Source organism: Mizuhopecten yessoensis, unplaced genomic scaffold (assembly GCF_002113885.1).
Source record: "Mizuhopecten yessoensis strain PY_sf001 unplaced genomic scaffold, ASM211388v2 scaffold7111, whole genome shotgun sequence".
NCBI lineage: Eukaryota > Metazoa > Mollusca > Bivalvia > Pectinida > Pectinidae > Mizuhopecten > Mizuhopecten yessoensis.
Genome location: NW_018406886.1, coordinates 153,271 through 171,227, shown reverse-complemented (window position 1 = coordinate 171,227; position 17,957 = coordinate 153,271). Strand labels below are relative to the sequence as shown.

At 34.6% G+C, this 17,957-nt stretch overlaps 1 protein-coding gene across 6 annotated transcripts in view; it reads left to right on the top strand.

Annotated features, from left to right (window-relative positions):
• The window catches only part of LOC110453126, a 32,297-nt gene that overhangs the window by 11,737 nt on the left and 2,603 nt on the right, over positions 1-17,957 (top strand). The window contains exons 1-5 of one of the 6 annotated variants that reach the window (XM_021501964.1): positions 4,555-4,628; positions 4,738-4,850; positions 14,457-14,514; positions 15,017-15,086; positions 17,554-17,668. In XM_021501964.1, the coding sequence (XP_021357639.1) occupies positions 14,509-14,514; positions 15,017-15,086; positions 17,554-17,668 (191 nt within the window). In that variant the 5' untranslated portion in view covers positions 4,555-4,628; positions 4,738-4,850; positions 14,457-14,508. Of the gene's footprint in view, positions 1-4,554; positions 4,629-4,737; positions 4,869-5,190; positions 5,962-14,456; positions 14,515-15,016; positions 15,087-17,553; positions 17,669-17,957 lie in introns of those variants that run through there. The other 5 variants (XM_021501963.1, XM_021501965.1, XM_021501967.1 and 2 more) reach the window with 5 other exon arrangements.

Sequence of the window (17,957 nt, the reverse complement as noted above, 5' to 3'; positions counted from 1 at the left end):
GGGGATAAAACCATCAGTTGGAATTAGGTATATATATGTAACTTGTTATTTCAAAGGTAGAGTCCATTTCATGATAGATAAACCTGTATATTCACCTGTGGTTTCATGTACACATGATCACCAGGAGTGATTTATTATACCTGTTAAAAAATGTAAATTTCAAAGACAGTAAAGCATCCACCTTCAGTGGCGGATCCAGAGGCAAAGCTGGGGGGGTTTCCAAAAGTTTNCAACAGTCAAATCATAATTCGTTTTTATGACAAACTAAACCAATATTTAATTACCAAAATCCTCGCCTAAAATACATGCACATGACACAAACATCAACATTTTAACCAAAAACCTACATTTTTACCATTGTTTCATAGCATTTGTTAACACTCGCTCCGCTCGGCCATCATAAAATATAAATACTCTATGTTATAAAATATAACCTGGAATAATACCGCAAACTCAGAAAACTATTCTATGCCTTATTCGATCTGTTTGACAGTGGAAATAATGTCCGATAAATTCTAGCTTTCTACACTTGAGAGTGATTGAACAAGTTTAGTATTACATCTTCAGAAAAAAAGAATTCGCCTCGCTCTGCTCGGCAGGGAAATTATAATTGTCACAATCTCAGAAATAATGAAGTTCTATATATTGTTTGGTGCCAGAAAGTAGTAAACATGTACAACCGACATGACAATTATAATTATAACTGAGTCTGACTGTTGCTACCCGTGATATCGGGAATACAAGCGAGGCCGAAATGGATGTATTTTTGTGTAATTTTTTTCACCAATTAAAGGTCTTCCGAATAACAATTGTAGATTGATTTGTTACTAGCATTATTGTTATAGGTTTTATGGCGGATATATGCGCGTATAGGATCCATCTGAGTTTTACATTCACTTCGCCTGCAAATGTAATATGAAAAAGGCAAAGCCTCAAAAGTCAGAAAAAAAGCCACGTACACGTAGCTTTTGCTAATCTGTGACATTATATAGGCCTGCCCTTCATTTGTCCCTGTCATGAACTGATAAAGTATTTTTTTCAGAGTAGTTCTAGGCCTATCTTCAGTAGAGATACTGTATACATATGTATACATATATCAAAACATCGATATAAAAAGGGTTTGGGGGACACAAGGGCAAAATATCTGAAATTAATCTGTTTATATTGGCTCCGACATTTTAAATATCTAGTTAATTTAGATTCATCAGGAAAGAGATATGACGCAACAGATATTTTCGGGTTATTCAAACAATCGACACATTTTTGTCGGAGAAAAAAGGAGAGCTGTCTTTCGCATTTGAAATACATTTGAATTTTTGCGATGCTTTCCAATAATAAAGTGATGAATCAACCAAAAAATGTTGTCTGTAAAATAAATTAAAACACTCAAATATGTACCTAAAAAAACACCAGATGGCACGACAGAGCTTCTAGATCTAAACATAATCCGGGGGGGGGGGGGGGGGGGGGGGGCATGCCCCCGTACCCCCTAGAATGGCTTCGCGCCCCAGCTACGGGCTTGTCTATATCATAATTCCGGATGTTACTGCCCTTATATCCTGTCACATTTTCTTTTACCAATCGCACTTTTACGCTCGAAACCCCGCCTCTACAGGAGGTAAGCTAACTTGCAAAACGTGCGACCGGGAACAGTCAGCACTTTCGTGACCGAGAAAATTTCTCGTTTACTGAAAGTGCCGACGGTTCCCGACTGCATTACATTGGTTCTTCGTTTTGGCATAGAACTGATCCACTCAGAAACCAAAGGGTGTGGGTTTTCCATCGTCTCGAGGTAGGTAAATATTCATACCTTTCACCATGTTTTTTATAATCGAATGAACTGTATAGATCAAATGACTGATGATATGTATCCTAAGATATATTAATTAAAGACAACTACTTTATTTGGACCCGAACTAAGTCAGAAACTATTTTGGTATCATTCTTGCTCTTTAAAATTTTCTTTCACTCATGGTATTTATGCAATTTAGATGTTCTTTTTCGATATTGAAAAATAACGTTTAGTTTTATAACTTTAATACATGAAGCCAGCACATGATTGTCTTCTCTTTGGTAATTTAAAGATTTGTGTAAAGGTTACGACATCTAGAGGTCTAGGAAATACAAAGGAGATTTTTTTTTTATTGCAGGTTTTGATTAAAAGTTACCTTGCCACAATCTATCGGAAAAACTCCAGTTTAAATTGCAGTCATAAAATTCCATAAATAGGCATATTAGGTTGAAAATATTTAAGATCCCAATGACCTTTATTTATTTCAACTATAAACGTGCAAAACCTTTTCTTCTCGACTGCTTCTTATCTCACCAGAAGCAGGGTTGAGGTCATATTTACGTCATTATTTGCATACGCAAATTCAAGAAATGTATTCAAAGAAAGCGACTATATCTTCGACTGCGTCAGAGGTAATATTTGCACAATAAACGTGCTGTGTGTTACTCTAAGCCGATTCAGTTCTCCCAGTCAAGGTGCATACACCATATCCCGCCTTAAACACATCCCAATTGGCCTAAGGCTTCATCGATGAACACGTTCACTTTAATTTACTGACCGGCTTTTTGATACAGTTTTTACCTTTTTCTCGCAGATTCTGTCTGCCTGCTAATTGGTCGACCACGTTTTAGCATGGACCATCGTACGTGTCTGCACATTTCTTTTTATTTGATATGTTTATCACGTTTCATATCCTGAATGTAGTATTAACGGAAATTCAATAACTTTTCCTATGTAAGAATAATAAGAAATACCATATTCATTAATCTTGTTTATCTGAAAAAAGAGCGAAAGCTAGCGGTACGTTACCTTTTAAGATCAAACTATTGCATACACCTGCTATACTATCGTTTGGCTGCACAGAATTTAATTTTGGTGAAAAGGTCATCACTGATGTTATTTAAGCTTTACGCTAATGGTATTCGTTTCAAGAAAACCTCCTCAGCTAGCCATTTGAGGCATATAGGGTTAAGTAATATAATACAGGGAAAATGTTTTGATTTCAAAATCAGGTCAATTTGACATGAAAAGAGCAAAAAAGTCAATTTCAGCTACAAAATTGAAATCAATTTGACCTGAAGTTTACCTGTATTTGACAAGATTAATTCTTGATGTGAATTTTAGATTAATTTCATGTCAATTTCATTTATTTTTTATTTTTTTATCTGAAACTGGCTTTTCTTGCTCTTTTTAGGTAAAATTTACCTGAAAAACATGACAAGAAATTGTAATGAATATTTTACCTGAATTCACATGATCAATTTGACCGGATTTTGACATGAAATAGGCCAGAAACAATTCGTGCGAAATGGACCTGCATCGACCTGATAAGAATATTTCAGGTCAAGTTGACAATTCTGCCTGTGTAGATACCGGGTAATAGATACCTATGGTAATTGAACGAAGTAGTTAAACTGTCATTGTAAACGAAATTGAGAACGTCAAGTGTAAGTTACGTCACAACAATTATCTTGTGGCGTGGCTGTGTGCTTCCTGGTTCAGTGTAAAAAGACATTCTAAAACAGAGACTCTCTGTTTGAAAATATTGGAAATGTTCCAAGTTTTCTGAGCATGCCTGTAAACTCTCGCTATGAAAGACATGCATCATTCTTTGTATGTTTTGAACGCTCTCCCAAGCTATATTTCGTTCAGCCGAACACCCGCTGTGAACAAATCTAGACCTTCAGTTCATGTACTATTCAGGTGAAATTTCCATTTCAATTTGAGGTCAATTTAGTGTCAATTCTTTCAGGTAATTTTTCAGTATGTCTACATAGCATTTTCATATTGACACTGTATAAGATGTCAAGATGGCCCAATTTATTCTAGGTAACTGAAATACAAGTTTTGCAATCTAGCGAGTTTGATACTATAATTAGATTGTATAGACGTAATGCTGAGTGATATGAATTCATAAATGCAACTAAAGATCCACTAAGCCCATATAAGCTAATTCATATACACTGGGTGCTTGGTTTAACTTCCACCGATACTTTTGTAAAATGCATACCTAATAGTACATAATTTTCATGACTTTGCATTAGGCTAGTGTGTTATGATGAGACATTCTTACTATTTTTATGTTACGGTATTTCTGTATTCCTTATATTGTATAACTATGAAAAAAATACGTAAGCAGACAATCTCTGAATAGAGAGAAATAGATGATACACCCCCTACCTATCATTTATTCATATCTTTGTGCACCGATGGTATCATTGTACAATTTTTATATATGTTTATCACATGTGTCGTTTTATACCTAAACATTTTTAACATCAGTACCAATTTTTTAGTATTTTTGATTTTATCGTATTAATAGCCTCTTTATATTGATACTTCTATATCACTGGTGATTTATGCATCTCATTCGCATACCATTACAATTGTATACTTTAAAGTATATAAATGATATCATAACAAAGTTAGTTTATCGAAACTTAACGTCTTTAGTAGGAGTTACAACTAACAGGGTTTACCGTTTGGTCCAGTATTTTTTTCTTGTCAACCATGCCTCTTATTCACGCATTTTTCATTTTCCACGTATCGACGTTGACATAATGCGTCTCCGCGATTTACATGTCAATACTCAGAACTGGAGTTCAGGCGACTTTTAGTGAGATGTCGATTTCTAAAGTTGCCTGTAAAAATGTATATTTCATCGGTGATTAGGCGACACAGGTTGGCGATACCGGATTTTAATGTTATTTTTTCTACCTCGCCAGGCCTTGTGACACTCGAACCACAGCTGTCAAGTCTTAGCCTGTAGATAATATCCCCACAAAGGAGACGTCTGTCAGCGATCTGAATACATGGTTACGGAAACTCGGGCAATAAGGTAACGTGTCGCTTTAAGGTATTACAATTGTTTTAATTACTTTTGTTTTGCTTGTGGGTGATAATGGTATCTGATAATGCGATTGTTGATATAAACAATTGTTATCACTGTAAGTACACATCGGCCGTCGTGGAGCAAGTATAGACAAATATTTGACAAATGCTCAGTAAAATTCTAAGCCAAATATTTGGTTATCCTATGTACCAGTTTTTCCGGATGAATAATTCACTGTGTGGGACACTTGAATATTGTATCTAAAGAAATACAACAAGAAAGTTCATTGAAAGAGTGTGTACTTGGTTCACCCTGTAAAACTACCCAAACACGTTGATTCGTTGTCCCGCTATCAAAGCTATCTTTTAGGGGGTTACAGTGTGCCTTTTTGTTTCACGAAATTGCACTAGGTATCGAGTAACGTTTGTTTGTGCCAATGGTGGCTGAATTATCTACTTAGAACACAGGGGGTGGTTTATCTCATTAAAATAAAGCTGGCGCTGGATTATTAACTTCAAGTGAATTGGAAGAAAGTGAATAAATATAAAAGCACAACAGTTGCTGGGATATCTACTTTGAGAGAGTTTTCAATGATGTAATCTTCTGAGAACGAGGGTGGCTGGATTATCTACTGGCATAGAAAGGGGATAGGATATCTACTAAGAACGAAGGTGGTTGGATTATCTACCGATAATAAAGGTGGTTTGATTATCTACTGATAATAAAGAAGCCCGGATGATCTACTGATAACGAAGGTGGCTGGAGTATATAATGAGGATAAAGGTGGCTGGATTATTTACTGAGAATAAAAATGTCTGGATTATCTACTGAAAACGAAGGTGACTAGACTATCTACTGAGAACGAAGGTGGCTGGATTATCTACTGAGAATAAAAATGGCTGTATTATCTACTGACAACGAAGGTGACTGGATTTTCTAATGAGAATACAGATGGCTGAATTGTCTACTGAGAGTAAAGGTGGCTGGAGTATCTAATGAGAATAAAGCTGGTTGGATTATCTACTGAGAGTAAAGATGCCCGGATTATCTACCGACAACGAAGGTGACTGGATTTTTCAACTGAGAGAATGAAGGTGGCTGGGTTACCTTTTTTCAGGTTATTAATATTTGTGATTTTGGTAATTTAAGGTTAGTATTATGTAACAAATTGAAGTGAAACGTACCGCGGCGACAACCAAACCAATTTAATTACTTCACTGTATTATTGTATGGAAAATACATATAATCTGATGTTCACTTAATAATTTCGAGATTGTATGGTTTATAATATTACTTGAGGATAATATCCCAGTAAATAGTATTACATCAGAAATAACCCTGTATACAGTATTACATTAACAATAACCGTTTATACAGTATTACATCAGCAATAACCCTTTATATAGTAGTACATCAGCAATAACCCTGTATACAGTATTATATTAACAATAACCCTTTATATAGTAGTACATCAGCAATAACCCTGTATACAGTATTATATTAACAATAACTCTTTATACGGTATTACATTAACAATAACCCTTCATACAGTATTACATTAACAATAACCCTTTCAACAATATTACATTAACAATAACCCTTCATACAGTATTACATTAACAATAACCCTTTAAACAATATTATATTAACAATAACGCTTTATACAGTATTACATCTGACAAAACCCTGCATACAATGTAACATATCTATAATAACCCTGTATAAAGTTAAGCGTCTAAAAGAAGTATTATATAGTACTGTTTAATATATAACAATATTGTATACAATTATGTGTCAACGGGGAATGGTCGGTTTTTCATCAATAAAGCATGTTACATGTATTTAGACCAGGACACGTGTACTGTTTTTTGCTGTCGGAATAAGTAAATGTTATATTTAACTTCATACATTTATTAAACACAATATATATGACCTACATTTTCACTTCCCGAAAAACTTTCCTTAGAGGACAGTTTTTTTTACAATTTTCATTCTTATAAAATTGTCAAAAAAATAAAGCTGTATTGTAACGAAATACTTTTATTACATGAACTTAACGTCTTTCTGGCATATCTATTCAAACTAAATAAAACAAAAACAAAAACAAACAAACATTTTTATTTTTTTTTATTTTTTTTGACATATATGGAAGTAATGTAAAAGACGTGTCCACTCAGTCATATATATATATACATATATTTGCGTGACATAACTTTGCCTCTAGTAACATTGTCATGTGTCTGAGTGTTATTAATGATGTCTTGAAACCTTCAAATTTTTCTCATTATTTGACCCGGTATGACATTATTGTAGGTCGGCTGGTCTGTCACAATTTGTATGACTTACAGCAAGTTACTCGAGGGTAAAGTACGATATCAAGGTATTTAATGGGTTTTTTTCAAGTAGTCTGAACAGGAAAAACACGCTTCCCTTTGATCTACGTTGATACACCAACTTAATCTTTTTTTAAACATATTTTTTTAATAATTTCGGAAATGATAGTTTTGAGTGATGCGTTTTTGTTTATTAGATCAATCACAGTGTACACAAGGTGTATATATATTTTATTGCATTTAATGTTCAATATGTACATAAAAAATATATTCATAAAATACATGTTTGTATATGGCGCAGCAACAGGCAATTTACCGCTCATGAAATCCAAGTAGAACTAATGTAAGTCACGTGATTTGAAATACGATTACAGCTTAACACAGCAACATCTGTAGGTAACGACTCCGTAATGATACTAACAATATTGATATATACTTGTATTCGAATCTCACGTGACCGAACACTGGCATATGTGATGATGCAAACACAGTAAATCCGCTTATCATTAACATAAAAATATATTGATATTTCTTTTCCACAGAAATGTATGGATAAAGTCAATTTCATCAAACAAAGGAAGAAATACAATGAATTCCACACAAATTGGTGTTGTGCTGGTGAACGTTTATAAATCGTATATTTGAAATCTGAATTAGGATTTATATCCCCTGATAGACGTGGGTAGTATGGCGATTGACAGCTAGACTAAGGAATATATAGCTATTCGCAAGAAATATCTAGATTTAGAAATACATAATTTGACTCCGAGATACACACTTAGACTCAGAAAAACTTAGTTAGTCTTAGAAACTATAACTAAGGTAAGAAATATATAAGACTTGTGTGTATATATTTAGGCCCAAGAATGTATCACTAGTCTGAAGAATACATACATGTAACTAAGCTCATGAATATATAACTAGACTAAGGACTCTATAACTGGGATTAGGAATAGATAACTAGACTTCGGATTCTATAACTGGGATTAGGAATATATAACTAGACTTAGGATTCTATAACTGGGATTAGGAATAGATAACTAGACTTCGGATTCTATAACTGGGATTAGGAATAGATAACTATACTTCGGATTCTATAACTGGGATTAGGAATACATAACTAGACTTAGGATTCTATAACTGGGATTAGGAATACATAACTAGACTTAAGAATATACATCTAGTCCAATAATATATCACTAGGCTGAAAAATACATGGCTAGGTTCAAAAATAGATAACTAGTCTTTCAAATATTTAGCTATGGTAAGGAATATTAAACTAGACTTAGGATTATATATCTAGATCTAAGAATGTATCACTAGGCTAAATAATACATAACTAGGTTCAGGAATATATAATTAGGCTAATAAATTGATAGATGCGCAGAAATATATATAACTACCTAAAGAAATAAATAACCATGCATCTGAATTTTACCTTTTTGTGTTTTCAAAAAAGCAGAAGAACCTTCAAATGTTATAGACTTATGTGAAAATTCTATTACATTTAACTGTTAGAAAGGAACCACCTCTTATCACTTCAAATTTGATGAATCGTAGACAGTTTTTATCGGCAAACACTTTTTAATGATACAGTGGTTATTTGTGAACTTTTTTTCAAAACATATTTTTCTATCATTATTATTCATTGAAAGATCCTAACGACTTGATAGTGGGGAAAATGCTTTATATTTTTAAATAGTAAAATATCCCTGAAAATCAAATCACGGAAGTGTATTTCATGAGAGCAATGTTTATACTCTTCGTATCGCATGTACTATTGTGATGTAGCCACTGGCAATGCTGTGTATTAGTCACATTCCTATTTTATGTTGTTACCATATGTCATCACTATCTGTGCGATGTTCAAGTTTTACATTACCAGGTAGAATGCAGCGTATACGTAGATACTGTACGTTTTCCATTTAAATATGTTTGAACTATTTGTACTTAAACTGTTTGCTGTACCAGTTAGAAATGTATAACTTCTTCTCAGAATATGTAAACTAGACACACATTACTGGAAACACTTCGGGCAAACGGAGATTTACTGATTGAAAGTAGGTTTCAAAATGAGACCTGTATGCAAGGATTCGTCCTCAGTCTTAACTTAATACGCTATTCTAAGATGGTATTTATAGTAACTCATTCACCCCTAAAGTTTCATAATGAACTATTCCAACCTTTGAATTAAAAGAGTTCAAATGTGTCTTCAGGGGTGAATGAGTTAATTCCGTTGCTTTTCAACTATTATAAAACCGGTCTGGTATCCATACAATGAGCTGATGTCTGCTGGTATATTTATCTAGAAGAACTTAAAACTTACCAACGGGGATGGTGGTGTAATTTCAAAACGTTTTAAGAACAATTTGTCAAGTGACTGTGTACTAGGTTTCTAACACCCTGGAAACCAGGTGGCTGTTTATCTTAACTAACTTGAAAAAACAACTCGGTAAATGATGTAAACACCAGTGTTGGTTAGTTTGCCGTACGCAGATCATGACATCGCGGCACAGCTAGCAACCAGTAATCTGTATTCAGAATTATACTACCAAGAGTCAAAAGACCACCTACCTGCTTTGATTTGGTTTTATTTTGTTTAACGTCCTGTTAATAGCTCAGGTCATTCAAGGACGTGCCTCCATATGTGCAGTGTATGCGTGCTTGCGTGTATGCATGCAAGAGACAGGGTATGTTGGTGTGCCTACCTCCCTGTGATAGCGCGGATCTGATGCTGACTTTATAGTGCTATCTCATTGAAATACCGTGCTGAAGGCACCCAGCACAGCATTCCGCCTGGTCACATTATACTGACAACGGTTGAACCAATTCGTTAAAGGAAAAACCTGCTGTATCTCATTGCATGCTATCATAAAGGACGACTCATGTTGGCCCCCAACAGAATCAGGGCTGTCTGTAGTGTCGTCTGCTAAGGGGACATTGAAGAAACTGAAATTGATTTCTTGCCCTAATTGCAACATCATGGATCAATATACTTTACTTTTCTCGCTTTCCTATTTTCTTCTTCTCTGTGGTGTTTCCCTAGACACCAGTATTCTTATGACTTAAGCTGTTATGAGAATGTTAAACCTTAAACAAACAAATTTGATCTTAAACATGATATCTTCTTATGAACACTGAACACATAATATATCAATACATTAATATACATTTCACACTTCACTGTAATATATAGGTAACCAAAGGTCACGTGTCAAATTGCTCCTTATCATCTGTCAATATGACTTTATTTACACATTATGTCGATGTAAAATTAAATGTGAAAGCATGTTGAAGGTCACAAGTCAAACTCGTCAAATGATATTGTTTCTTAAAATAATGTTTGCAGAAAAGCAAGCCATTGACCCGGCAATGACATGTTTAACTGATGACTGCGACTACCTAAGTTGTAAACATACTGCTACGGTATGTATATTTCTAAAACTGTTTATTATCCTAGTAATGGGGTACCACTGCATCAGTAAGGATTGCAGAGAAGAGTTCCTCTTGGACTTTATTTTACTTGGAGTAGTCTCCCTTCCATATACAGATTGTTTCTGTCATCTTAGAGTGACTTCCCCTTTCTAGTTTATCGTAGAGTTTTTCAGTCCATAGGTTGGACAATTATTTTGATGCTTTTAAGCCATTATTCTTAGAGGGCAACATTGACTGTGTAAACTTTGAATGTCTGGAGTTCGCCCCCTGCTGTTTTTTTTTATTTTTATTTCTGTTTTAAGCATTCAAATTTTGAGCAACTATGATTCTGTAAAATACGTGGAAACATGTGATTTTTAAGGAATACTGATATTTCACAAATTATTCGTAATTGTGGCAATGGTTATACAGTGTAACCTAGTTTAACCCGCTGGTAACCTTTACATCTCTGTAGGTAGGGCGTAAAAATGGTACCTGCTGCCCCCATTGTATGATCGTAAGAGGCGACTGAATTTGGGATCTTATCTTTTCTCTTCTTTCTAAACAACTTTTTTGTTTCCCTTGACAATGCCTCACTATTGACCTTCAGGTGAGCGTTCACCCCTGTGAGGAAGGCTTTGGGTTCTGTCCCCTGGCCGAGACATACCAGAGTCTGTAAAAATGGTAGTTTCTACTCCTGCTTAACGCTCAGCAATTTAGGAGTGGGACGACTGGTTCGCCCGTTGTCAGTATAATATGACCGGGTGGGGTGTCCTGCTGGGTGTCTTCAACAGTACGTTTCAGTGAGATAGCACTATAAAGTCGGCAACAATATTTCACTATCAGAAGGAGACAAACACGAACATATCGCAGCCTCCGAAAACACACACACACGCATACACTACACGCATGCATCTTGCACACAGGAGAGGCCGTCCTTAAATGTCGATAACTGTTGAAAGGACGTTAAAAAATGCTAAACCAAACCAAACCTTTACATCTAGGCCTGCCCAATAAGTTTGCCATGTGTTTTTTTCCATTTCATCACATTACCCATTATATTTATTTGTTAACATAATAAGATTCTGTATAAACTGTGGTCTTTCATCAACACATCTATGTCACTCCCGGGTAAGTAAAGAGACCATTTCAAATAACGGCAAAACGTTGACTGTCTGTTGTTGGTCGAGACGCGTTGTGACTTCTCCTAAATAAGGTTTCGTCTTATTATGGTTTTCAGTTTTACTTAAATGCATTTTCTATTACATTCTTTTTCCCTTCCTTAATTTTTAAGACAAAGACATTCGTTTGATCTTTGTATTTACAAAAAAAGTTTGGGCGAAGTACCGGTTGAAATTTGAATATAACCAAATGCATCAATTTACTTGTTATGAGAAATACATGTTTTTTTTCAAAACATGATACAAAGATTGGAGAACAAATTCAAAGCAACTTAATAAACCCGTCTCCTTACTTTACTACAGTCGTGATAGGAGGTGTTTGGCTGATGTGTCTTACTATAAACGAGGAGGAAAAAGAACGAAGAGGGAGAAAACTCAATGTGTAGACAAATAAAAAAAGCCACTGAATGCAGACCTCATTACTGCAAAGGACACCAATTTACTAATGGAGATGTTTAATTCAACACTATGGTGTTTCATTTCTAACGAAAATCCTCAATCACCTTTAAGACATTCTGTTTAAACCTAGCAACATGAACTAGACAGGTACCATCGTACACAACCTTTAGGCATGCTACGGATTACAAAATAGAACGTTAGTTTAATTCAGACAGGTTTCGTGAGACTGATAAAATGTTGGACATAGTCTAAAAAATACTATCATTTCATTGAACTGTCTTATTCGGTTTTACGTGTTTCAGAATGTTGACAATATACTTGTTATCAGGATCAGGAGCACAGCTTCCAACAAATTGAATTTTTACTTGTTGGAAATTAGTCAAAATATAAATACAGGATAAGTATGAGAACAGTATTTGGGCGCATTGGATAAGTAGTCTGAAGAACAAATAAAGTCTGGGAAATGTGACTTATAGATATGTAGCATCTTGTATCAAAACTTTGATATGTATCTGATTGGAAAGGAATGGAAGAGCAGGGCTTGAATATGATATAGATATAATGTAGAACTAACAAAAAGGTAAGGTAGATATTAACATAAACTAATGGAAAAGAACAGTTATAACTGTGCTATTGAACAAAAAAAAGAAAACTGTGTTTAACACTGCACATAATAGAAAAGTATGTTAACACAGGTAACCTTGCCCGTACAACACAGTTGGTAACACCTATCTACAATTAAGGTATAGGTTTATTGCCCAAAGGCGGTGGACTGTTTCCTTTACCGGTGGTACTCCATTCCACCTGCTAACGGTGATGTATAACACGTTGGGTATTACGAGTGTATGCTGTAACATTTAAGTTGTATGGCACTATCAATGAACCTATGGAAGTATACCATCTTAACAACAACCCTCAGTTTATACACACGCACACCGTCACTCATATGGAGGTAATGAAGGGGGCACTGTTAACATTCACTTGATTTCGGATTCTTGCCTATATTCTTGAATATATACCTGTCATCCATTGCATTATATATATTGTGCTATATAATATGACGATTCAATTAAGTGTTGATACCGTTTAATTAAATGATGTTGATGTTTAATTCAGTGATAATACCATTAAACTGTATGACGTTGATGTTTTTTATTCAGTGTTTATACCATTAAACTGTATGACGTTAATACCATTAAACTGTATGACGTTGATGTTTAATTCAGTGTTTATACCATTAAACTGTAGGACGGTGATGTTTAATTAAGTGTTTATACCATTAAACTGTATGACGTCGATGTTTAATTCAGTGTTTATACCATTAAACTGTACGCCGTTGATGTTTAATTAAGTGTTGATACCATTAAACTGTATGACGTTGATGTTTAATTCAGTGTTTATACCATTACACTGTATTACGTTGATGTTTAATTCAGTGTTTATACCATTAAACTGTATGACGTCGATGTTTAATTCAGTGTTTATACCATTAAACTGTACGCCGTTGATGTTTAATTAAGTGTTGATACCATTAAACTGTATGACGTTGACATTTTTTATTCAGTGTTTATACCATTAAACTGTATGACGGTGATGTTTAATTCAGTGTTTATACCATTAAACTGTATTACGTTGATGTTTAATTCAGTGTTTATACCATTAAACTATATTAAGGTGATGTTTAATTCAGTGGTGATACCATTAAACTGTATGACGTTGACGTTTTTTATTCAGTGTTTATACCATTAAACTGTATGACGGTGATGTTAAATTCAGTGTTGATACCATTAAACTGTACGACGTTGCTGTTTGATTCAGTGTTGATACCATTAAACTGTACGACGTTGCTGTTTAATTCAGTGTTTATACCATTAAACTGTACGACGTTGCTGTTTAATTCAGTGTTTATACCATTAAACTGTACGACGTTGCTGTTTAATTCAGTATTGATACCATTAAACTGTACGACGTTGCTGTTTAATTCAGTGTTTATACCAATAAACTGTACGACGGTGATGTTTAATTCAGTGGTGATACCATTAAACTATATAACGTTGGTGTTTAATATATAGATATTGATACCTTTAAATGCCAAGAAGTTGATATATATTTACAGGTGTGATAATATGTAGATACCGTGTGGTGATTTAAGGTAGGGACAGTATATACGTCCCTGTTTAAGGTTAATGTTGATTTACAGATCACACATATGTTATTGCCATCATATTTAACAGTAGCTGTTAACATCGTTTGGATCTATAACACAAATGTTTATTTATTTACAGATGCTAATATCGTTTGATGCCATGAATTAGATCCTCAACCAACGAAACCAAAATGAAGGTACGTGCTTCTCTTCACCAATCTTTAATTCAAAGAGATTCAGTTGCGAAAACAAACCAATTTTTTTTTACTGCCAACCAAATTTCGCCGACAGGGAAGTCAAATATTATTTATTCTTCTTATTTAGACCTTAATCCATTGGTGAGTTCGTTGCATTGGTGGAGTGGCATTATGTAGATAACATCCTGCCAAATCTGTATTGTCCTTTTTTAGGTACATGCATGTGTGTTTGAGATTGTAATTTTTTATAAGAAGAAACAACGCCATTAATAAACGGTGAGCAGTACCAGTGACGTCATTAGATGTAGCAAACCAGTTAATGAACTTCACATTAAACGTCAATTTCTTTTGGACAAAATAGGAATATTTGAGTTAAACAGACAGGTGATTGTAATTCCAAGTCATGTGTCTCCCGTCCATTGCTATATGTTACGGTAAAGTTTCCTGAAATCATTAAAGTATGATTTGTACCAGTTTTATTTTGTTTTGTTTTGTTTCCCAGATGACAATGTCGACCAATACGAGCGGGGAGACGGTTATACTGAAGATCTGGGACACTGGCACAGTTCCAGGTACATATTTAATACCACTACATACATCACATAACTTCATAACACGTCATACATATAATAGTTCAGACATCACATAACGTCATAACTCCGTCATACATATAATAGTACATACATCACATAACGTCATAACTCCATCATACATATAATAGTACATACATCACATAACGTCATAACTCCGTCATACATATTGAATACGTCAATGACTTCAGAATATTACATTATACATATATTAGTACATACGTTACAAAACGTTTATAATGACGTCCTCCATATATCATTATAAACGTCACATAACGTTTATGATGACGTCATAGATATATTATTACATACGTCACATTACGTTTATAATGACGTCATACACATTCTAATACACACGTCATATAAAGTCCTACACATACCACATATTTTAAATACAATATACATGTATGGCTCGTTGAGTAAAACGAGCTGTTAGAAGAGCTAGAATTAATCTGAAACATCTTTTAGGTTAAAACAAATGGTTAGATGTGAACTAGTAGGTATGCGTCTTCACGTGTGTCGACTTCTCTTATTTGTATAGGCTTGGAAAGCGGCTAAATATACAATTAGATGGAAGAAGAAATTTGGACAATTTTGATGTAAAAGTAATCACACAAAAAATCAAACTAGAATACAACAAATTTTGTATTTATTGTCACATCCTAGATTATTACGGACAAAGCGTAGCTGAATCGAGTCATTTCGGTGCTTATATAACATACGCTTACAGCGTAGCGAATCGACATCGATTTGGGTGGACAACTCGTACATAATTTACACATTTGTGTACATACGCTTCACTGGTCATTTGTCTGATGAAGGTGACAGAGTACATACCGTACTAGTCATCAAAACATCACATAGAAACACTTATTGGTTGTGCTACATGGATCTTTTTTACAATTATTACGGACAAAATCATATAACCACATCCCATTTTTTCAGTTTTGTTTGAGCAAAATACACGATAGGTAATACATCCTCTGTATACTGAATAGAGGATCTAACACGGGCGTTCATGTAACATTGAATTTAGTAAACGAGTTTATTAACTTATAACCACTTTGGGAACGAGGTTCATAGGCAAATTGACTTGGCATTCATTGGGGGACGAAATTTTATAAATTAACCAAGATGGAGGTGTATCGTGATAGAAAAGACAGTGGATGGGAACATAAGGCAGCTATTCATTCGCCAAAATGGTTAATTTCGTTGAAAAGTGTTTTATGATATAATAGAAATACCATCAATGATGACCCCATTCGCACCGTCTTGGTGAAAGGCGACATCGTTCTTCTCTGCGACACCCGACCTCCCTGTATAGGACATGTCCCGACTTCAATTCCATAGGTTAATGGTATACAAACCTGTTATGTAATGTTTAAGCTAATACATACTGATGTATAGAATCCCTTGGAATGAAATTTCACGCTCAGGAGCAGAATTTTGGGTCATAACCTCGTTTCCCCCCAGACACAATAGACTCTTTCCCTCTCTCGTGATTTCCGTGTCTTTGTTTAATTAATTAAAATAGAACTAAATTATACCTCAACATTTTTAACGGATGGTCAGGCGCGTAACTTCCATTTAGGCAAATAGGCAGGTACATGCACATCAAATATCCTAAAATGAGTTTTGAAATTTTAATAGCTTTACAATTCCTTCCCGTAAAAGGCAAATTGGGCGATATTGTAATTCTTAGTGATAAACAAAGATGACAAGTCTTCTTTTTAAAAAAAATGACAATTCTAAAGTGATGTTCTGTCATATCAATAACAATCCATCTTCATTTTGTTCGGAGAAAGGGAAGATGATAAATTGTGCATACACACCGTTAACAGTCCAAGTAAGAGTCTGAATAAGTTGCTAAATAACACCTTTTCCCAATCTGTGGATTCTCATCGTGTTACAACTATAGCTCCACGTATGCATGTTAAAACCGGTTGCTAGCGTGGTTCGTCTCGAACGCTTCTATTATGTAAGAACTTTTATCAGACTGTTGAGAGGCCACAGATCTATAGATACACTTTTGCTCCCAATGTTGTGCAAAAACTAATCAGAGATAATTTATATTTCAGAAAATTTGTTTTCGTTGATCTCTTATCATGAAATTTCGTGACAAGTATACACATATATCTGGTTTTTATTCCCATTTTGGGTCTTACCCGTCGTCTTGTTTGAGGCTAAACCAAGTAAACATTTTGAGAACAAAGTTAAAATACATTAACCTTATCTTTTCCGATATTTATAAGAGATAAAATTGAGTGTAAAATGTATAGGTGATTAAAACTATATCATTGAATACAAGAGTATACAATAACGTGCGTACAAATACGTGTGTATCCATTGTGAAAAAAAATATGTTCGTGTAAAAGCTAAAGTATAATAAACCATTGGTCTTTGTTTTATTTCTTTTCTTTAATTTCGCAAAATATTTGCATATACCTAGGTCTGGTGTGTGCTATGGTGGTATCTGTTGTTCTGTCCGTTCTGCTTGAATACATCCACGTTCTAATGAAGTACACGTTGGAGCAAAACAGCGCCGAAAAATCCGTCAAATACAGGTACGTCATGTTTACACCTGGTCAAATACAGGTACGTCATGTTTACACCTGGTCAAATACAGGTACGTCATGTTTACACCTGGTCAAATATAGGTACGCCATGTTTACACCTGGTCAAATACAGGTACGTCATGTTAACACCTGGTCAAATACAGGTACGTCATGTTAACACCTGGTCAAATACAGGTACGTCATGTTAACACCTTGTCAAATACAGGTACGTCATGTTAACACCTGGTCAAATACATGTACGTCATGTTTACACCTGGTCAAATACAGGTACATCATA